The sequence below is a fragment of the Populus trichocarpa genome, chromosome 14 (genome assembly GCF_000002775.5).
Source record: "Populus trichocarpa isolate Nisqually-1 chromosome 14, P.trichocarpa_v4.1, whole genome shotgun sequence".
In the NCBI taxonomy this organism is placed as follows: domain Eukaryota; kingdom Viridiplantae; phylum Streptophyta; class Magnoliopsida; order Malpighiales; family Salicaceae; genus Populus; species Populus trichocarpa.
Window position 1 is genome coordinate 8,628,417 of NC_037298.2, and position 21,019 is coordinate 8,649,435.

A 21,019-nucleotide genomic window follows, 5' to 3' on the forward strand; every position below is an offset into this window, starting at 1 on the left:
AATATGCCAAGACCCGGGCGTGTTAGGTCTCGCCAACACTAGACCCAATTATTGATGGGTCTGGTGTCAGCCAGACCCAGAAAACACCAGGGTTTGGTGCTGCCCGACCTAATATTTGGGTCTAATGCTGCTAGATCTATGTTGGGGCCTGTTGGGGCCAATCAATATTTGTCAGACCTAATATTTTTTACTTGAAAATATATTAATATAATATTATTATTATTTTTTTAAATTGATTTTTGATATTAATAAATCAAAACTATTTAAAATTAAAAAAAATTAACTTTCAAAAACTTTTTTAAATGTGAAAACAAAGAAACTCGAAATCTACATATCATAGTCATGGCAATAGAAAAATATATAACCTTTTAATGACTAACCAAATATTATTTGCATTTTGCTCGCAGGCAGCCTTCCACGTTCTACCAACCCAAGTGCGTAATTCCCAAAACACCCCTCCAAGTCCGAAGTCCAAGTTGGTGAGGTGAGGGCAGTCAGACACGAGGTTGATACATATAATAATAAAGTTTAAAAGAAACGAGAAGGAGCGAACCAAACACTCAACCAACTTTTCTCTCCCGCAACAACAACTCTTTCTTCCCCAAACCAAATCCAAAACCAAAATGGATTCCAAACTTCGAAACCCAGAAACCCCAGAATCCATTTCAGAAGAAGAAAAACAGCAACTTGCCATTGTCTCTTCATCCCCTTTTGCCACTGCTTCTCTTTCTCTTTCACTTTCTCTCTCCACCATTCTACCTACCCATTTTTTAACTCAACCTAAAATCTCAGCTCTTTTTTCCTCTCCACCAACCAAGGCGAAAATACCTACTCAAGCCACCTCTCTAACTCACCTCTCTCTCTTTTCCTCCACTTCTTCTCCTAAACGCTCCTTTAAGTCTACCATCTCTGCCAACCCTCTTCAAACCCCCCTCACTCTTGGCCCCCGCCGCCCCTCTGACCCCTCCAATGCTGCCGGAACTCGCCGAGCATGCATCGTTTGGTTTCGCAATGACTTGCGTGTCCATGACAATGAGTGCCTCAACTCTGCCAGCAACGACTCTATGTCTGTTTTGCCTGTTTATTGTTTTGACCCGAGAGATTATGGCAAATCCTCTTCTGGGTTTGATAAAACTGGACCTTATCGTGCCAATTTCTTGATTGAATCTGTCTCTGACCTGCGCAAGAACTTGCAGGCTAGAGGATCTGATCTTGTGGTGAGAGTGGGGAGACCGGAGACCGTGTTGGTTGAATTGGCAAAGGCTATTGGAGCTGATGCTGTGTATGCGCATAGAGAGGTGTCTCATGATGAGGTTAAGGCAGAGGACAAGATTGAGGAGGTTATGAAAGATGAGGGAGTTGAGGTTAAGTACTTTTGGGGAAGTACTTTGTATCATTTGGATGATTTGCCTTTCAAGTTGGAAGATATGCCATCGAATTATGGTGGGTTTAAGGAGAAAGTGCAGGTTTTGGAGATTAGGAAGACCGTTGAGACCTTGGATGAATTAAAGGGTTTGCCTTCAAGAGGAGATGTGGAGCCTGGGGATATCCCTAATCTATTGGATTTGGGTCTCAACCCAGCTCAGGTTCGGCCTCTTTATAACTGTTTTGTCTTTTTTTTCTATGCTTGTGTGCTTTGATTATCATGTTAGAGATGTTGGCATGGTTATGAAAACTGTGTTTATGATGACTGTGCTTTGCTAGGAAGAATGTGAATAGAAATTAGGCTTTGATTAGAAGGCTAAGATATAACTTGAAATGAAAAGGTTTTATAAGTGAACAATATGATGTTCAAATATGAAGGATGGATACTGGATGAAAACAGTGTTTATTTAGTAGATCAATCTTACCTCGTAATGCTATAATCTTGTAATCTGAATTGCCAACATTCTGCATCATTAGCCTGAATACTTTCTGATCCCAGGTTCTCATTTTTCAAAATGGATACACTGTTGAAAATTGGTCTTCTGTTTGCTACCTTTTTGGATTTCCATTCCTCTTGAAACTGCAACTTCTAATCCTGTTTGTCTTGCATATTCAGAAACCATTGATCCAAACAGAATGCTTTGCAACCTTCTTATCGTCACCTTTGATTGCACTGATGATACTGTCCTTCAATGAAAATGCAGGATGGGAAGGCAACTGCAAATGCTTCTATGGTGGGAGGCGAGGCTGAAGCACTACAGAGGCTCCAGAAATTTGCAGCTGAGTGCCAAGCACAACCTCCCAAGGGAACCAATGGCAGCCATGACAGCATATATGGCGCAAACTTTTCCTGCAAAATCTCTCCATGGCTCACAGTGGGATGCATCTCTCCCCGTTCCATGTTTGATGAGCTTAAGAAGACTGCTGCAAGGTGTGCCCTTAATTTTTTTCTCTTTTCTTTCCCTTTTAATGCTGTTGCAATATTTAGAAAGCATGCACTCATTAATGATACATTTGATTGATAGAACAATTTCTGGTGCCTCAAATTGCGGTGGTGGTGGTGGTGGTGGTAGCGGCTCACCTGATACTGGAATGAACTGGTTGATGTTTGAGTTGCTATGGAGGGATTTCTTCAGGTAACTTGAAAATTCATATAACTTGCATGCCTACATTTAGTATTCCATATTTCCTTGATTTCAATACCTTTGTTGGCATTTTATGGTGTGAGCATTGCATAAAGCAGGTTTTCCTTTAATTTCTGCGAGGTTATCTTATTCTTGTTCTCCATCTAAGTAAGCCGTTTTAATCTCTTAAAAAAAATGTTTTTGCCAGCTTCTTACATCATTGTTCTCTTGCAGATTCATTACCAAGAAATACAGTGCTCCAAGGAAACAGCTGGAAGCAACTCCAGCCACAGCTTGCACCACGGGTGCATTTGCTTAGGCAAGACATTGTTTTGTTGGCGAAAAGGAAATTTGTCCTGAATTGGGGGATCGTTTCCTACCCACTGATGAATGGAGCCGCTAGACGTTGTAGTAGGATTGTTAACGGGAGTTGCTGCAATAAATTGGTTGAATTGGGACTCCTGCCTTATTATTTAGAGAATTTTATATTCACGTGCCCTCTTGTGAATATGCATTAAGTATTTTTTTTTTTTCCCCTGCTTTTCGCTGAGGATCAAATTCACCTTGCAAAACTGGAATTATATTTTCACAAATTGGGTAGTTGATCCCCTAGCCAAGTCAGACAATGAGACAAATGCTTTTAAGTATTTGTCGCGTGTAATCCGAATTACTGAATGGTTTTTATCCATGAGAACGCTATAAAACTTAGAAACCTAAAAAAGACGAAAGTAGCTGTTTATACATGCTGTTACATCTCATTTTCCATCATCAGCTGCAGTGTTAGGTCCTAGCGTTTATCGGATTTCAACCCCAGAAGCTCGTCAAGATTATTGAGACCTAGGTTTGCTAGCATCTTGAATGAGGTGGTTCAAATTGTTAGATGTCATCTGGTGTTGGTACTTGATAGTACAGTCCTTGACAGTTCTGCTGCTTCCACAGCTTGCAGATGAACTGAGAAATCACCACTTCACGTAAACAATATTAGTATTTAGTTTTTACGGCCATGCCGCGGGGCTGTAGGGATGAAAGATGGATGCATTGATTTTATGTTCTTGCCATCTTACCTATTCTCTGCATGTGCTGGCCTCCAACGCTGTTGTCAGGTGATCCTTTTTTGCTTTGGAGCAAGATTCTTCTGTAGACAATGCACCTTGGTGTCTCACATCTGCTTTCAAGGCTTTACACAAAAAGTTACATGCTTGGCCATTGTGAAAACAAACATGAATGGCCAAATCGAGCAGCCTGTTAAAGTCTTGCCCACACTTAGCAAATTACAATACATGCGCACTGGATCTTTCTCGGGGTTAGTTCAAGCTAATGGGATCCTGTGTTGTGAGCAAAATTAGCATAGCAGATCAGACCAATGCCGTTGATTCGAATCTGTAGTGCTGTATTATAACAGAATGATACAAAGGGAATCCTAAAAGACCTTAATTGGAGAGAATTCAATGGATACAAGAGACCTTTCAAATAATGGAAAGCAACCCAAAAAGAACGGAAATAAATTTTAGCGAAAAGCTTTCTATCAAATAATGCCAGAGACTCTGAGGGAGGAGAGCACGACAAAAATAATCCAAAGCAACATGAAATACACAAAGGTTACCCATGCCCAGATCCTTGGCCCTCCAAGTTCTGCTTTCAGTGTCAAACGCCTGAGCACGAGAACAGCAATACAGCCTATAGAAGTACAGAAGAAAACAAGCAATGAAAAGCTGAGTCCAGCAGCATTTTGAATACGCAACGGTTCGTTGTACATGAAAAAATTGTAGGCAGTGTCAATAAGCCATGGAACACCGATTCCTACATATATGTTCACCGAATTGCTGGAAAGAAAAGAAAGGGGCAGATCAGTTCATGTTTGTGCAACTCCATCTGCATGATAATAGAATTTTATATCTCTCAGCAGGTGGTAAAACAAAGTTTCACAAAGAGAGAATTTGAAGGCTAGAAAGATGAGGAGAATAAACAAAACTCCAGTCCTTGTACATAGAATTCTCTACCTCTCAAATTTACCACTTGTAATTCCTAAGAGTATTATCATTTCGGAGAACATCTCTCCACTGTTAATTTGCTTGAACAACTTCAAAGAGATTGAAGATTTGGCACGTGTCCTCCTTTACCATTTCAGTTTTACATATCATAATAGTATTACATAAAGGTCAGCGTTAGACTTGCATGAATTTCTGTCTTTGGGTTTGGATTTTAACTTAAACAGCACACTACAACAAGATAAAAAAAAAAAATAGCTGTCTTTCCTTAATCTGACACCAAGATCCAGTATTCAGAGCCACAAGCATAACAAAAACCCATTACCAGCTATAATACTCAAACCAATGAGGTTTCCCTGAATCTCTTTTGGAATAAGAAACATTGTGATGGAAACATTTAGGTATTTGAAAACGACCAAATATTATGTAAGAATGTCCCAAATAAAGTACAGCAATGAAAAACCTGCAAGTGATGTTTGCAATGGCAGAGTCTGCTGTTGTCTGGCGTTCAGCAGCAATCTTACTCGCCACTAAATCCGGCCATGAAGTTCCACTAGCTAATGCTGTGAATGCAATGACATAAGCATTTATTCCTGCAATGATATAAACCATTTGTGAAAACAAAGGGTGAGTAGATATAGCATGATAATCAACAACTCCAGGAAAGGAAACTGGGATAATAATTTGTAGAGAGTTTGGAAACCTGTGACACAGCTTATGACATCAGTGAGCTTTGTTACAATGTAAGCTATTCCACTGATGAATAGTAGAGAGAAAATAAAGGCAATCCAGCCATGAGCAAAATGATATGGAGGCACAAAAGCGAACAAAAGTCTCCAAGGTGCAAGGATTAGTTGCCAGGAAATTCTTGCTACCCGTAGATGAATACTGTTTAGTTTTCTTGTTTCTAGACTTTCCAACTGTTTAAAAAAACTTGAAATTATTCCCCCAAAATAGCAGGAAAAGAAACGGAAAATAAGAAAATTTTGCAGACAACCATGAGCAAAAAGAAGGTTAATCGGTGCCAGACAATATTACAAATTTACAATGGCATGAGATGTGTGAAAATTTATTTAACACAGAGAGAAATGATCCCGAGCGTTATTATTTTTTACCAGTAAGGAAAACATATTGATTAAAGCAAAAGGTGACAAAAAAGGGAACGCCCATCTGGATACAGGAAGTATCCAAAGGACTCCTGGAATAATTCTTGGCCAGAAAGAATTAGCCATCAATTTCTTACAGCAGTCACTAAAAATACACACACATATATATAGCATGAGTTGCAATACCGTGAGTGCATCCACAAATTGCTCTTTCCAAAGAGAAAGCACATGTAAATCTTTCTCCTGGTGAAAATGTTTGTTGGAGGATTCAGCTGCGTCATCTGTTACAGGCACTTTTTGATAGACTGGACCTGAACAAAAAAAATTCTAGGTTGAAAATGATACAGTTACAAAAATTCATGGTTGGGTTCTAATCTGTCATCGTCTCACATATGCAAAACCTAATTGATGCAGCAACTTGATTGTTTGACTATAATGATTTCATTTAAACACTATACAGGGTGTCTTATCTTTCTAGCATTGAGTATGTATGTGCTTATTTGAGAAAAAAAGAGAGAAGCAAAGCATGCTCGATAGGCTAAAGGAAAAAGATTTACAGAAAAGATCCTAGCTAGAAAAGAATCCTTAAGCCTTGCTTAGGGAATAAGATATAATTTTAATGCCCCTTCACATAAAGAAAACCTCACAGTTCAGTTTAATTTCTCATTTTTTTGGTAAGAACATGGAAAGCATTAATACATATGTTCTTAATTAACATGTCTTAAGTTGCATTCCCATTCCACCACCAATTCTGTTAGTTGCAAGTTTAATATTCTATTATCATCTTATATCATTGTAATCTCACGGTGACTTTTAAGGCCTAATACTTCTATAAGATGAATCGGGTGGAAAAATATTTGCAGTGTTAACCATGCCAGTCACTCCCACAATTCATGACCACATATGAAAATTAACAATAAATGCTATGTGGCCCACTTTTCATGAACTGTCTAAGAGTAGAGTGCTGAGGTATCAAAGTTGTTAAACTACCATTAGTATTAATGCAGAAATGCACCTGTACCATTATTTGAATGGATAGAGAATATGTCAACAACATTCCTATTTTCTTCTCCATACACATTGTTCTCGTGCGTAGGAGAAGGGACCTCTCCCGGCACCCACTCCTCTGGCCTTTCCGTTCTTGGACTTCAAATTACAAGAAGCATCAGAAACAGGATGATTGAACACAGAGCCAGATAAGTGATTGCTTTTATTCAACAAGAAAATAAAAGGGGAGAAAGAAAGACATACATAGGAAGAGATAAGTAAGGCCAGCGCTTGTCTTGAGCATAAGCATGCATTAGCAGTAAACCATATTGCAATACCGTCAATAAGGCTTCCCAAAGCGTAATGACATTTGGGGTCCATACCTGCAACACAAGCAAGAGTCAAGACCTTTTTATTGCCAAGAAAGTGCTTGATATATGTAAACTTCAATCACAAATACATCTTTTCAAATGCAGTTAAGTTTTCTGCTTCTATTAAAAAAAAGGAAAGAAAAGAAAAAAACATGAGATAATCAGATCATGAACCCCACCTGTAGTGACATTATTTTATCCATTTGATGCAATCCAGATATAATTTCAAGAACCGCTAGTGGGGAACAGGGAGGTTTAGTTAATGACAACTATCCAGCTATAACATATCATAGCATGACCAGTCTATATTAAAATAAACTAATGCAAAATGCATATGTACATATGTAGTGGAGTTGAGAACATTGACAATATAACATAAGAGCAACAATATGAACATGTCCAGGAAAGTTAAAAGATCCAGTGGCTAAAAGCAAAAATGAAGATCTTAATCAATGAATCAAAACATATATAGCAAATCCATAATATACTCCAAAATTGTTCACTGTTGCAGTTCACATGAGAGGGGAATGCGGAAATTACCTCTAAAATTATATAAAGCCAAATGTATGCCCAGAAAGACCAAAACAGCTCCACCAGCCAAACTCCTATATCAGCTATCTTTTTCAATTCTCCAGCTTTCGGAACCACAACACAAACAGCATGGATTGGAAAAAGGTCAAATGCAGCAGAGCCAACAAGTGTTCCAGGACCCATCCCTATACATTAAGTAATTTTGCAAACTGTCAAAAATGTCAACTTGAGACACCACTAACTTTTCACACAAATTTTGCAAACTGTCAATAATAGGAAGCCAAATGATTCAAAATGTAAGACAAACATCACCAATCTGATTATTATCGACCACTACTAACATGTCAACAGGCAATAATACATACATTAAAAAAAGTTTATACAAGGATGAGAGAGGCGGTGAAAAAGATTGTTAACTTCATCAAATCAAACTTGATAGAATTTTATTTGCATCATTACAAATTAACAACATAATCAATACAGGAACATAAAAAAAAACAGCATATTCAATCTGTAAATTTCAAAACCTTATAACTTTTTTCTCTCACAATAACATTTTCACTGATTATAGATATGCAAGAACTTTCATTAACCATAGAAAATCAATCAGGTAACTCCAAGCTGAGCTCACTGATGGCCAACCCCACCCAGAATATGAAAGATATAAGGAAACAGTGATGTCATTTTCCTAATATTATTTGGCTTGGCAAGATGAGAGCAGGGCATAAATTGCCAACGCCTGGCAAAAACAAAGAGGCAAACAGCCTATAAATAAATAAATAAAATTGACTCCACTTGTTTCAACTGCTAGTGAGTGAGGGAATCATGGATGGCCGAAATAGTAAAGACAACAGCTTAGGATTAAACAACAAGCGCACAGGTTCAATATATATGATATCACAAACCTCATACTTATGCATCCAAATTCAATTGAAATGTCTGTATAGAAAGAAATTTGAAATGATTTACAAAAGTTACAATTTACAAACCTCCAGCATACAGGTTGCCAATATTTTGTATGGCATCAATAGTAGCTAGTGAAATCTGAGGAAAGCTGGTCCCGAAGGCAAGCAAAGAAATGTCTGCAATTGCATAATTCCACACCTTCTCATATCTGATAACTTCAGCATTCGTGTATGGGTCAATCTCCACCACTTTCCTCGACTGCTTAACAACATTCTCCATAGACCGGAAAAAACGAGCAGTTATAGCTGATAATCCAATGAAACAATAAGCAAGACCAAGAAAATATAAGAAGGTCCGAAAACCCTCTCCAAGGGTAGTTTCGCCTCGGAAAAGAAAGTAGCTTTCACATTTTTCATGCCCAACAATATTGGTATCTCCAAATCTGCCGCCATCACTTTGGTTATACGCGGAGGCCATCGTAGTAACCTCAAGCTGCAGCTTAAATGAGCTGCAGCATCAGCAATTATTGCAGAACACTAACAAAACCTGAAGAATTAACAACTAATAAGTGAGTCTAAGCCGCAGAGAAATCCAATAATTCAAGACCAAAATTTAATTTGTTTTTGCTCTCATTAAATGCCACTGTTAGATTGAACAAAGATGCTCTTGCTTGTTAATTTCTAAAATTAAATAATAATACTAAGAAGAAGAAAAACGATCATGTATCGAAAAATTAAATCTAACAGACTAAAACCAAATCAGATTAAGTAAATGCAATCTCGAGATGGAAAACTGTCTATGATCATGTACTAGAGACGCGCATTTTGATATGATACGTAGGAACTGGATTGATAAAGAAAACTAACCAAGAACAGGTTCACCGGACAATCGCTGACGACCGAACGGCAACAGATGAGGAGGGTGCGGGTTCAAATTGTTAATAATGTTTTTAGAGAAAAATATAGCGACAGGTGCTGCTTTGATTTGTCTCAATCCAAACTTTATTTACTATATTTGACTTCTTCATGTATATAATAAAGACGTGGAGCCATCATTTACCAATCCCTGCTAGAACTAAGATTCAATCAAGTGATTAAAGTACAAACTAGGTGAATTGAAATCAGATATTGTGTTTTTTAATTCTCGAATTAATTTATACATTAACTGAATTTTTTTTAATTATATAGTATGATGTATTTAGAGAAAAAAAAATCAAATAATAGACTTCTTTAGTCATAAAATCAACTCTTTAGAGTTATAAATGTTTACTTTTAACAGCTCCTTGTACGCGGAACCTATAAATGAAACAAATATGGAGCAATTATTATCTCTTTAGAAAAAAATATGCATGTTGTTTTTTAAATGTATTTTTTATTTAAAAATATATTAAAATATTTTTTAAATTTCTATTATATGAAAATCATCAATAAATATTAATTTAATAATTTTTTCAAGACAAACATATTTTTAAAAAACATCTAAAAGGGAAAGCTATTGCAATTCTAAATGGTACATAATATATAAAAATATTAATTTAATAATTTTTCAATATAAATATTCTCTTAAAAAATATATAAAAACAAAAGTAGATAGAAATAGGCAATGAACAAAGCATAAAAACGCGGTTCAAAGGAAAAAAAAAGAAAAAAAATGTGCCTAATTGAGTTTTTATTTGACAGGCATGTTATTGCTTAAGAAGAATGGCAGTGGCGTGAAAGGCTGGTACTTGCGTGTATCCGACACACGTTGATTTGATTGATGTTGCTAGCATCTAATAATCATGTTTAACCCATATTAAATGGTTATATAGTATTTTTAGTTGTTTTGTAAAATATTTTTTATTTAAAAATAAATTAAAATAATATTTTTTATTTTTTAAAAAGAATTAGTTTTAATATTAGAATATGAAAGGATATAAAAGCACGAAAAGTTATTAATTTAAAATAAAAAAATTAAATTTTTTTAAAAATATTTTTAAAATATAAAATCAAACGTGCTCTTAAAAAATATTTTGAGAACTTGCTTGTTAAAGATTTTTCCATTGGCCCACTATGTTCTCATTTCCCCTCTGCAGATATCCCTGTCCAAATAAATTGAAATTTTTTTCTATTTTATTTATTTTTTAAAATTAAATTTAAAAAATAATTAATACGGTGCTATTAATTATTTTTTCATTAACATAAAATTTCTATATTTATACTATTTGTTTAAGATTCAACGTTTTATGAAGTGCATAACGCATCATTCCATGGAAATCACGAATGTAGACAGTTGGGAGTGTCTTCTTCTTCCTCTACAGTATTGTTATTTTTGTCCATTGCTTTTAAGCAAGATATTAAGTGCCAAGTGAATACTCATAACCTATTTTACTACGTCATAAATCTCGTGTTTTAAATTATGGTTTAGGATTAAAAATATTATTTTGATTGTTTTTTATTTGAACCACAGTTTAAAACTCTAAACAAATAATACCGTATTTTAGCAGATGACGAATTAAATAATGTCGGTGTATCAGTTTTGACAAATTGGCCATCATTTGCTACCTCTTTTCTCTAGGAATGGACGTTGGCAAATCTTTCTTGTCGACGAAAGCATTTAATTAATGCCAGATATTTTGTAGATGTGAGTATTTTAATCTGAGTCATATGGTGCGTTAGAGTTTAGAAAAAAGTTTTGATTGTGTTTGTTATTGAGGTAATTTTCATAGTTATGAATTAAAAAAATAAATTTAAAATGTGTGTTTAAGTGTGGTTAGTTGAATTTAAATACGTGTTTGGTAAAAATTATAGTTGAAGTTTACGTGTAGCAAAAATCATGTATAACATGTTTACGAAACTCAGTTAAAAAAAACATGTAAAAACTGTTTCACAAAACCTACATTTCAAGCTCAATTTTTTAGTGCACCTTGCAGTACAAAACACAGTTTGGTTTGTTACCAAACACCTTGCTGTGTTTGTTGTACCGCAAACGCAAAAGCAGTTGCAAAAAAAAACGCAACAAAAAGAAATCATTGTTACCTCCTTTTAAAATATTATTCATTTAAACAATATCTTTTTATTTTAAATTTAGTGTTTTTTATCCTCTAATATTAACATTATATCTATTAAATATTGAGATTTATAATTTATTTTGATTTATTTTGATTTATTTTTTATAAAATTATTTTAATTTCATAATTCTGATCGTGGATTTTATGTATTAGCCCAGTTGACTTAGGTTTTTTGTCATTTTTGTTATTGAGTTTTTTTTTTCAATCTCATCCTTCAATATTTGGGTTCATTGGGAATAAAGCTTCACGATTTATTTTGGTTTGTTTTTTACAAAATTATCCTAGTCTCATGACCCGAGCCAATGGATTGACGTGTTGACCCGGGTTGGCTCAAGTTTTTTTTGTTCCTTTTTAATTGATTTATTTTTTAATCTCACCCTTCAACATTAAATTGATTGGTAATTGAGTTTCATAATTTATTTCGATTTGGTTTCTATTAGGTTATCCCGGTCTCGTAATTCAGGTTTGACAGATTAACCTAGATTGACACTGTTAATTTTTTTATTTCATCATTATACATTTGAACTGTTAGATATACATTCTATTTTTATTATCAAGTCTGGATTAGATTTGATAATATCCATACCCTATCCATTACCAGCAAGATAAGTTAACTATAAAAAAAACTCATTCATTAAGGTTGGGTCAGTATCTATTGGGTTATGATTAAATTGTCGTCCCTGGTTTGTAAGTGTTTATTTTTTTTGGATTTGTTTTTATTGACTGATTTTTTTTTATTTCATCATTTTATATTTAAATTGTTGAAAATTGATTAAAATTGGCGTAGCCTCACGACTCGAGTTATAAGTTTTTTATGCTAGCATAAGATGCTTTATTTTGTTATTTTTAATATTTATTTTCAATTTCATCATTTAATATTGAGTTATATTGAAATCCACCGTTATAATTTTTCCCCCTTTGACGAGCATTCTTTTCCTTATGGTCATTGTTATAATCTTTTCTTTAAAAATTCACTATATTTATTATTGCTATTTTTTCTATCATATAATTAAAAGAAACATCTAATTAGACATAGTAAAGTCTGTAGATTGAGTCGTGATTTTTTTTTCCCCTTCTTTAAAGCTTGCCAGCAACGTGTGGACATCATTTTTTACGTTATAAAAAAATCAACCCGGCTTCAATGAAACGCGGGCCACCCATACAGTGATATCCAAAATCTAGAGGTGCATATATTTATTTTCTATCAAATAATCCTTAACTTGAAGGGTATAATTTTTTTAAAAAATAAGATTCAAGGACTAAAATGTACACAGATCTCAAATGTTCCCCGCCCCACTCCGAGCATCCCCTGGTTTCTTGTTGGGTGAACTCAATCTTAACTTGCAACCAAGTTCTATAAAAAAGATTGAAGAGTTCGTGGAAAATCACCTTCTTCACGTCATAGTAGCTCGATGGGTGTAGATGCTAGAATTTAGGCAAGAGCTATAACCCACCCCACTTTGTTAATGTTGTCGAATTCCACCCTTATGTTAAGAATTTATTCAACCAGCTCCTGCATCATCTTATTTTGTTTAGTTTCAATCCATATCAACATTTTAAATCGGATGAAATTTAACAAAATTAAATGACATTACAAATTAACCAGATTTATAACAGATAATTAAATAATCATCCCAACATTAAAAAAAATCGATACGAATATAAATATAAAATAAAAGACGATGCATCATTCCATGATTGATTTGTTCATAATCCTAATAAATTAATGAAGCAGATTCACCTAATAATTTCTTTTAAAGAGGCACTTGCTATTTAAGCTTGGCCAATACAAGTATATTCTTCAGGTTTTGTGGTGTCAAAGATCATCTCAGAAGGACACGTGCATACAAGATTAAAACATTTACCGTCTTTGCAAATTGATAAGATATCTCTAAAATGATGAAATGCATGGCAGCACTTTTCAAAATATATTTTTTTATTTTTTTAAATTTATTTTTAATATCATACACAATTTAAAAATATCCCTTAAAATATGAAAGACAGCTACCAATTTCTCAATTCGAAGTCTACTTGATTCGACCAAATCTGCCATATTAGCCCCTTTAAAAATCATATAAAATAATAACATTTTGACTATTTTTTAAAAAAAAATCTATCGAGTTGTCTATCAACCTAAGATTATAACACCAAGGCAGAAACAAGAACCTTGCCGTGACAATCTCTATAGCCAAACCCTAGAAAGAAATTAGGATTGTATTAATAGCATCTAATACATGAAAATTGAAAATAGAAATCCACTTATCAGTAGCCAAAATTTCAAAGAACAAGCGAGGAAAACCCAACCGCTGATATCGATAACGGAGGCCCTAAAATGAGTAAACAGAACAGATAATCAGAAGAAATACTGAACCGAGTCTTCAGTCCTCAGTCTTCCTCCTCTCCCTCATTCTCGGCAATGTTAAAGTAGCGCAATTCGTAAACATTCCTGTCTTTGTTGGAAGAAATAACTCGAAGCCAGTCCCTCACATTGTGTTTCTTCAAGTACTTTTTGGTCAGGTACTTTAAATACCTGGAAAAAAAGAAGCACAAATTGTATGAAATAATATTTAGGTCAGACAACCAGTAGAAGTTGGATGCGAAATAGAAAATAATAACATCAGGGATCTTAAAATTCTATGCATGAACAACAATCAATATATTCCATCAATCCAAAGATACAAAGCGTGCTTCAGTCTAGCTGCTTGTTAGTCAATTGCATAACAAATAATATCGCAAAACAAAACTACAAATAATAATGCGTTATCCCCCATTTTCACTTAGTACCTTAGAAAATTATCAACCAGCCCAGTAGTCACATGAAGCATGTAATAAAGTGAGAAGGAGACGCTTGATTTTCATCATCTGCAACTACATTCAAGACTACGAGCATATTTTGTTCGTTTTTTTTTGAAATATATATTTATAATCAAGGATTGCTGAGACAATGATTTATTGTTCTTCCAGACAAAACAAAACGTATAGTTCTCATGAACATGAATCAAACTCCTAATTCTTAAGAAACTTGGTTATTTGCATCACCAACATAGAGGATTCCGTAAGAAGAATTTCAAGGATTGATTTTTATAGAAAAAAAATCTAAGCAGAGAAGAAACTGAATGAGGATGGATTCAAGCAACGAACATAAATAAAGATTGATGAGCAAGTACCGCTTAGAGAAGTTGCTGTCGGAGGTAACGGTGATCTTGTTCTTCTCACGAGTAACGGTAACAGAGTCACCAAGAGCACCGGCCTTTCCACCAACCTTGATCCTCTCCTGGAGGAACTTCTCGAGAGAGGCGATATCCATGATCTTATCCTCCACCGGCTTAGCGCAATCAATGACGAAGGACGCTCCCTTCTTCTTTCCCTTAGCTCCTGCTGCTGCCGCCCGACTCATTTTTGCTCTCTAATACACAGGTAAAAACTGAGCCCTCTTTCCCTCCGTCAGCTGAATAAAGAGCGCCGTGGGGGTGAGACAGAGACTGAATATATTGGGACGAGATGGAAAAGGGATCTAGGGTTTTTCTTTTCTTTTGGAGGGCCTCCTTTCCACGACGTCGTTCAAGGCCTTTTAGTAATTTACACATACGGGTTTTGCTGAAATAATGACGTCATCTTCGTAGATAAAAAGTAACACTTGCATACTACGTCGTTTTTATCCCTTTTCAGCTATGGCTTTGGTCTTGGTAACCGGAAGGTGAAAAGGGGGAGAGAAATGGGAATTCAGAAGTGGGAAAAGAGAGGGAGATGGAAGAAGAACTCATCGGCGCGGTGCCGTGCTCTTCCCTCGCTGTTGATTCCGTACTCCGTGTTGGAACGGTAATCATAACTCTCCAAAGGAACTCCATTGACAGACAGAGAGAAACCTAGACTGATTGTTTGATTACTGAAAACTGAATGAACCTTTGTGATTTCTGTTCAGGCAGGTGCAATTTGGGGGTCATGCATAGGTCCTTATGATGCTCGTAAAAGAGGTGCTTTCCTTCTCAACCTGTTAGTAGCTACCATCTATTCAAAATTGACACTTATTGAATTTGTTTTCTTTTTGTATACGTACAGGCCTGACTGGCGTAGCTCAGGCTTCCTTTGTGGTAAGATAGTTTCTATTACTATTTCATATCTTGAATCTTCTTCTTTTTCATTTAGCGTGGCTTTTTTTATTATTATTTTCATGTGCAGGCAAAGACAATAGGGAAATTCGGTTTCCAATGTGGTAATCCGCTGAATATCTCTTATTTGGTTGGCTTTTTGAAGCTATAGCATTGCACTTTAATTTATATTTCAGACAATGCTATCAGAGGGAGATGATTTAGGTGGTTTCCGACAAGCTTGTAACCAGTAGAAAAGCATAATGTATCTGGGGATCGGTCAGGTGCAAATGCAAATGGGCTTGGATGGGTGTGTAAGCACTTATCCATCCGATTACAACTGCATATGAAATAAAAGACATATCATGAGGTCGATAAAGAGTAAACCAATGAATTAGTCAATTAGGATTAGACATCTACGTTTTAGGAAATAGAATCATAGAGATGTAAGTTCTATGGTATGTGTAGCACTTTGATATTTAGTTATAATACAGCATCAGTGTATGATTATTACATATTGGCTGTTCCTTTCAAGACACATTTGCTGCTTCTTTCGGAACATTTATCAGCTGTTTCCGAAGCTCACTTATTTCGATCTTGCATTACTGTCTTATTGCTCAGGGCTTGTTGCTGGAGTTTTTACTGCTACTTGTTGTGGAATTCAAAGATATAGGAGGCAGAATGACTGGGTTAGTTATATATCAACCTTGTTGCCATTGCTACTCATAGATCAACACAACTTGAACCATTATCAGTTTGATAATTGTAAGATCTAAGTTATTGAAATATTTATTTTTTTCTCCTGCACGCATCAAATTGTTAGCGAGATCCCCTTTTTTAGGAGGGAGCTGCGCATGAGAAAAGCAAGGATAAAGATCATAATAATATGAACTTCATTTTATTATGAATATTATCAAGGGCAGTTTTAGACCGTATATTTTAGTCTCTGTTGTTTTCTTTTAAGGAAATATAATGTTTTAAGGCGATGATTTTATATAGTTTGCTCTTTACTGGGTCTTTCTACAAAGGCTCTACCCTTAGGTTGGTGTCGTTCCTATTTTCGCGAATTGTTGTTTCCACTCCACTATTATTTTCAGTGACTGATAAGATCTTATTCAATATTTGAATTATAATTTAAATTACAAATATCAAATAGATGCCTTTTGCATCTTTACATGGTTGTGTATTTAGGATGATTATTTGCAAGTTGTTGAATTGCACAAAAAAAAAAAAAAGTTCATTTATCAAGCACGGTGCTCTTGGAAACTCTTGATGATTAAGTGAAGAACATATCAAAGTTTTTTCTTCATACAGGTGAATCCTCTAATTGCGGGTGCTGTGGCAGGGGCAGCTGTTGCTGCTGGGACAAGAAGTTGGACACAGGTCGTTGGGATGGCTGGTCTGGTTTCTGCCTTTAGTGTTGCCGCTGACTATTCCAAAACCTTTTGATTTATCTGCTAAAAAATAACAGAGTTGGTCAAGCTAGGTGATCTTTCCTCGTTGGCCTCTACCATATACACCTGGTTACCATCTACATCCCACCTGTTTGATTTTTTTTAGGTAATTATCTGTTACTGGAACATTATTATCTGATTCATCTGAAATTGAACTTAGGGGAGTGTTACTTGCTTCCATTTGATAAAAGACTCGCCTAGCTAAATTTTCCAACATGGATTAGCTTTTCTTTCCTTATTTATTTGGATTAGGGTTGACCCCTACAATTAGCTATACCTTGAAGTGCCATCTTTCTTTCGAGTATATTTACTTCTTCCTATATCCTCTCTTAGGATTTCACCCTCAGATCTTTCTATTTCACGTTTCACGGCAGTGTCACCGATTCTTTTTATGAACGACTTATTCTTTTTATCATACATACTTTTCAGAATCGTTTTTTAACGGGCCCCTTTGATGAGCAACTGATTCTTTCTCTAACGATTGCGTGCATTACCAAGTCTTGCAGTTTTAAGGAAATGTTTACCTTCATTCGAAGATCATTATCATTCACCGAATCACCCTTTGGTAATGCATGGGAACAATTTTGGAATCAAAATATTTTCATATAAGAGGCAAAATATAAATTTTTGTTTCTGGCTTTCATGCTTCCATTAAATTGCTCACGTTAGTTATCTTTGTGCGGCATATAATGATTGCATTGCTCAATAACTCTACTAACTACAGCTTGCTTTCACCAATTTTGCACGAATTGGGAATGCAAACTGGAGCCCAAAAGCAAGGACTGTGAAATGATCCGTATTAGATGTGGCATGAACCAAGTTAATTAGGATTAGTTGTGGAATATGTAGTTAATCTTTAGATTACTGGGATGTTATATGGAAAGGTCATCTTGATTAAACTTGGAGAAAGTCCATACTCCATAGGGATGACCCAACTATTTACCCAGCAAGCGTATTAGAGCTTTGGTATGGTACAGCAATTAGTAGTGGAGCATTAGGTTAGTTTTGTGTCTGTTTTGTTGTTTGTGGAATTCTAAATTTAAAATTCTCTTATGATGAGCGAATTTTGTTTGTGGTAGTATTAGAGAGCACACTGTTGACGGGGAGGTTTAACCACTTGGTGTTCTATTGTTGCTGCCATGGAACACTTTGAGATAGTTTGTAAAAAGCATTTAAGATTGAACTATTTTGTTTCAACTCGGTACAATATAAGGCTTTAAGCTACTGTAGTAATGTGAAAGGTTGCTGGGTTTTTTAGTTTGTATCGAAGTGATACGAGATGTTTTAACTGATTATAGACCTCAATGCGTGGAAAAATATCATATAAAATATTTGATAGAATATACAAGTGTGAGTTAGCTTTTTTAAAGGCTTAATCAGGTTTTGTGCTAGTAGCCAATCTAGTCCAAACAATTATCAATGTGGATATAAAGGAAGAACCCTCTTTTGAGACCTTGTGTTTTCATGTTCATGCATGTACAGGGGTGTTTAGATTGTGTTTCTGAAAAATCTTGAATTTTTTTAGTTTTATTTTTGTGTATTTTTTAATTATTTAGATATGTTGATGTGAAAAATAAATTTAAATAATTAATAATAAGATATTATTTTAATTTATTTCTAAACTAAAAGGATTTTGAAAAGAAAACTCTATTATGGGTAAAATATTAATTACATGACACCCTATTTTGACTAAAATGCTCGGTTCTATTTTTTTTTTCGTAACAATAATTTTTTAATTTTTTTTCAAGTTAAAGATAGACCTGATATGAAAAATATTAATTGATAGGTGTTTTTTTTTAAAAAATCTTTTTCTATATTCAACTGCCACGTATTAATGTTTTGTTTTTTTATTATTATTACGGTAGAGAATCAAGACTAACTGATTTGTCCTTTAGCCAAAAACAAACAGCGTCTAAACTAGCAGCCATCTTGATTGGAACATGTGTCACCTGATTGGTGCAACGGGGAGAAAATTGAAAGGAAAGGTGCTCAAAAGACTGACCTATGGACAGAATATCCTCTGCAATCTGGCCCGACTCGTTGAAGATGGAAGAAGGATTTCTTAGAGCATGCACCACCTGGAGACAGCCCGTTTCCAGTAGCTCCATCCTGTAACCCATGTCTAAAGCAATTTGCAAATCAAAGCAAGCAGTCTGCTGGCAAAATTTTGGAAAAATTAACTCTATCTAACTAAAAATAACATTGTGTAAATTTTCAAAATTATTTTTAAAAATTATATGAAGTCTAAGTTTGACCAGTTTAGCCACACTACATCAGCTTCCATCCGATATATATTGAAACTCGATCTAAGTTATCTATTAAATAGGTTGAGTTTAGCAACTTATACCTCACCAAACACAACTATATAAGAGTCGACATTTAATGCTCTATTGAGTTTTATAGTTTTGATTTTTTTTTGTGTTAATGTACAGGGTCAAATTTTAACCTATTAGCATACTGGGATTGTGACTAATCACTTACTTGACGAATATATGTTCTTAATAAATATTTATTTAAACCTTTCTTTTTGTTTGTGTGCGCGCACTTGTGAGTTATTATGTACTGTGAGGATAGCGTATTTGAGATTCAAATCTAAGAGTTCTCTAAAATTATATATATTGATTCTAATAATTGTAGAATTTCTCCTCTTTGATTATAGATATATAGACATAGTTTAGCCACATAAAATCATTGTTCTGTTATGTGATTATTTCTTTTTGTGTATTGTTATGTTTTTATATCTTAATGTATGATTTAGAAAAAACACAAAAATGTTAAAAAAACAAGAAAGTCTTCGGATGAGAAATTTTATAGTGCTCCTAGGATAACTAATGACATCTTAGCAGTTATTTTAAGAATTTATCTTAAAAAAGAGACGGTATAAAAATAAAAAAAAATATAAAATTCATAATACACCAAAAATAATAAGAATATCTTTACGTATTAGTTCTCTCTTCTAGTTGTGTCTATTTTTTTAAAAAAATAGACTAAATAATAACTAATAGGATATCATTAGTTATTCACTGTGCACTATAAAATTTCTCATAAAATCTATATTTATTGTAGTAGTTTATTATCTAGACATGAGAGATCAGCTATAATAAAACCTTTTATTATATTTTTGAACATAATTAAAATGATTTTATATATTATAAAGTTCAAGCACAATGAAAATTGTTTTTGTTTTATGCGCGCTACTTCGGATATTTTTATAGCTCCTATTTAATTTAATTTTTCAGGCGTCAACATAACTTTTTCTCTCTCATTCATTTCAAAAACACGTCTGGGGCCACATCTTTATTTGTTTGTACTTTATTTTTTCTTTATCTTTCTTGACTGGGATAACGTGAGAGAATTTAGTAGACGAGGTAGATGAGAATGTCAAGTTTTTCACAAAACAACATTGTTTCTTGTGGAAAGACTCGACTAAGAACAGAAACTTCAGGTAACAAATTAAGCTTAAACAAAAATGAAGATCAAGACTATCTATACTACCTATATATATTCAAGAATTAAGGGTATTTTAACCATCTAGTAGATGATCAAATGGTAAAAACTTGAAACCAAGAAATTTGCTCCCATGTGATCTCAAGTTCGAGTCATGTGGTTGCTAATATGATGGTCACTGAAAACTTACATGGTCGTTAACTTCAGGGCCCGTGGGATTAGTCGAGGTACGCGCAAGCTGGACCAGACACCCACGTTAATAAAAAAAAAAGAATTAAGGATATTTTAAATATATAAAATCTGAATTGGTCATATACAAATCATATAATATGTTAATTTTAGTTTTGATGATAGAAATACAACGAAATGATAGATTAGAGACACAACAATATTTTAAAAATAAATTATATATTATTAAACATACAAGAATAAATTAGAATTGAGCTGAAGAAAATAGAGGAAATTAATTTAACAATTTATACTTGAGCTGAGCCGGACCCACCAACTACCGTTAAAAGAAAAGAAAGAAAAATAAAAATAAAA

At 34.4% G+C, this 21,019-nt stretch overlaps 4 protein-coding genes across 15 annotated transcripts; 2 read left to right on the forward strand and 2 right to left on the reverse strand.

Annotated features, from left to right (window-relative positions):
- Positions 1 to 521: 521 nt before the first annotated feature.
- On the forward strand, positions 522 to 3,041 carry LOC18105287 (blue-light photoreceptor PHR2-like). The gene is made up of 4 exons (XM_006375392.3): positions 522 to 1,586; positions 2,130 to 2,356; positions 2,451 to 2,561; positions 2,784 to 3,041. Exons 1-4 carry the CDS (start codon positions 624 to 626, stop codon positions 2,866 to 2,868), a joined length of 1,386 nt encoding a protein of 461 aa, XP_006375454.3. The 5' UTR covers positions 522 to 623; the 3' UTR covers positions 2,869 to 3,041.
- LOC7491299 (magnesium/proton exchanger) lies at positions 2,781 to 9,669 on the reverse strand. 9 transcript variants are annotated; one of them, XR_008057338.1, is made up of 11 exons: positions 9,305 to 9,467; positions 8,522 to 8,984; positions 7,542 to 7,717; positions 6,895 to 7,013; positions 6,659 to 6,789; positions 5,830 to 5,954; positions 5,241 to 5,457; positions 5,001 to 5,130; positions 3,979 to 4,372; positions 3,614 to 3,874; positions 2,781 to 3,500 (listed from the first exon to the last, which is right to left on the reverse strand). XR_008057338.1 is itself a non-coding variant. In XM_052447236.1 (10 exons), exons 2-9 carry the CDS (start codon positions 8,913 to 8,915, stop codon positions 4,016 to 4,018), a joined length of 1,503 nt encoding a protein of 500 aa, XP_052303196.1. In that variant the 5' UTR covers positions 8,916 to 8,984; positions 9,305 to 9,467; the 3' UTR covers positions 2,781 to 3,874; positions 3,979 to 4,015. The 9 variants fall into 9 exon arrangements, 6 of the variants coding, with proteins under 6 accessions (XP_052303196.1, XP_024440435.1, XP_024440431.1 ...); XR_008057337.1 differs by having other exon boundaries at positions 2,781 to 3,514; XR_008057336.1 differs by having other exon boundaries at positions 2,781 to 3,874.
- A 4,014-nt stretch (positions 9,670 to 13,683) lies between these two features.
- On the reverse strand, positions 13,684 to 14,995 carry LOC7455994 (60S ribosomal protein L22-2). Its single transcript, XM_002321148.4, has 2 exons — positions 14,655 to 14,995; positions 13,684 to 14,017 (listed from the first exon to the last, which is right to left on the reverse strand). The coding sequence occupies exons 1-2, from the start codon at positions 14,882 to 14,884 to the stop codon at positions 13,873 to 13,875; spliced, it is 375 nt and encodes a 124-aa protein (XP_002321184.3). The 5' UTR covers positions 14,885 to 14,995; the 3' UTR covers positions 13,684 to 13,872.
- A 142-nt stretch (positions 14,996 to 15,137) lies between these two features.
- LOC7495247 (outer envelope pore protein 16-4, chloroplastic) lies at positions 15,138 to 19,230 on the forward strand. 4 transcript variants are annotated; one of them, XR_008057340.1, is made up of 7 exons: positions 15,138 to 15,306; positions 15,410 to 15,461; positions 15,547 to 15,578; positions 15,667 to 15,700; positions 16,197 to 16,264; positions 16,921 to 17,135; positions 18,925 to 19,230. XR_008057340.1 is itself a non-coding variant. In XM_002320305.4 (6 exons), the coding sequence occupies exons 1-6, from the start codon at positions 15,235 to 15,237 to the stop codon at positions 17,022 to 17,024; spliced, it is 393 nt and encodes a 130-aa protein (XP_002320341.1). In that variant the 5' UTR covers positions 15,138 to 15,234; the 3' UTR covers positions 17,025 to 17,305. The 4 variants fall into 4 exon arrangements, 2 of the variants coding, with proteins under 2 accessions (XP_002320341.1, XP_024441545.2); XR_008057339.1 differs by having other exon boundaries at positions 16,890 to 17,135; positions 18,925 to 19,219; XM_002320305.4 differs by lacking the exon at positions 18,925 to 19,230 and having other exon boundaries at positions 16,890 to 17,305.
- The last annotated feature ends 1,789 nt before the right edge of the window (positions 19,231 to 21,019 follow it).

What these genes read in the sequence shown, in the direction of transcription:
- LOC18105287 (XM_006375392.3), top strand. Translation starts at nt 624, where the DNA reads ATGGATTCCAAACTTCGAAACCCAGAAACCCCAGAATCCATTTCAGAA. An exon ending in TGGGTCTCAACCCAGCTCAG is followed by an intron (nt 1,587 to 2,129) that starts GTTCGGCCTCTT and finishes ATGAAAATGCAG; the next exon opens with GATGGGAAGGCAACTGCAAA. An exon ending in CTTAAGAAGACTGCTGCAAG is followed by an intron (nt 2,357 to 2,450) that starts GTGTGCCCTTAA and finishes TTTGATTGATAG; the next exon opens with AACAATTTCTGGTGCCTCAA.
- LOC7455994 (XM_002321148.4), bottom strand. Translation starts at nt 14,884, where the DNA reads ATGAGTCGGGCGGCAGCAGCAGGAGCTAAGGGAAAGAAGAAGGGAGCG. An exon ending in GACAGCAACTTCTCTAAGCG is followed by an intron (nt 14,018 to 14,654) that starts GTACTTGCTCAT and finishes CTTTTTTTCCAG; the next exon opens with GTATTTAAAGTACCTGACCA.
- LOC7491299 (XM_024584663.2), bottom strand. Translation starts at nt 8,915, where the DNA reads ATGGCCTCCGCGTATAACCAAAGTGATGGCGGCAGATTTGGAGATACC. An exon ending in TGGCAACCTGTATGCTGGAG is followed by an intron (nt 7,718 to 8,521) that starts GTTTGTAAATTG and finishes CTTAATGTATAG; the next exon opens with GGATGGGTCCTGGAACACTT. An exon ending in TGTCATAAGCTGTGTCACAG is followed by an intron (nt 5,131 to 5,240) that starts GTTTCCAAACTC and finishes ATATCATTGCAG; the next exon opens with GAATAAATGCTTATGTCATT.
- LOC7495247 (XM_002320305.4), top strand. Translation starts at nt 15,235, where the DNA reads ATGGAAGAAGAACTCATCGGCGCGGTGCCGTGCTCTTCCCTCGCTGTT. An exon ending in GAAATTCGGTTTCCAATGTG is followed by an intron (nt 15,701 to 16,196) that starts GTAATCCGCTGA and finishes CTTATTGCTCAG; the next exon opens with GGCTTGTTGCTGGAGTTTTT. An exon ending in ATAGGAGGCAGAATGACTGG is followed by an intron (nt 16,265 to 16,889) that starts GTTAGTTATATA and finishes TTCTTCATACAG; the next exon opens with GTGAATCCTCTAATTGCGGG.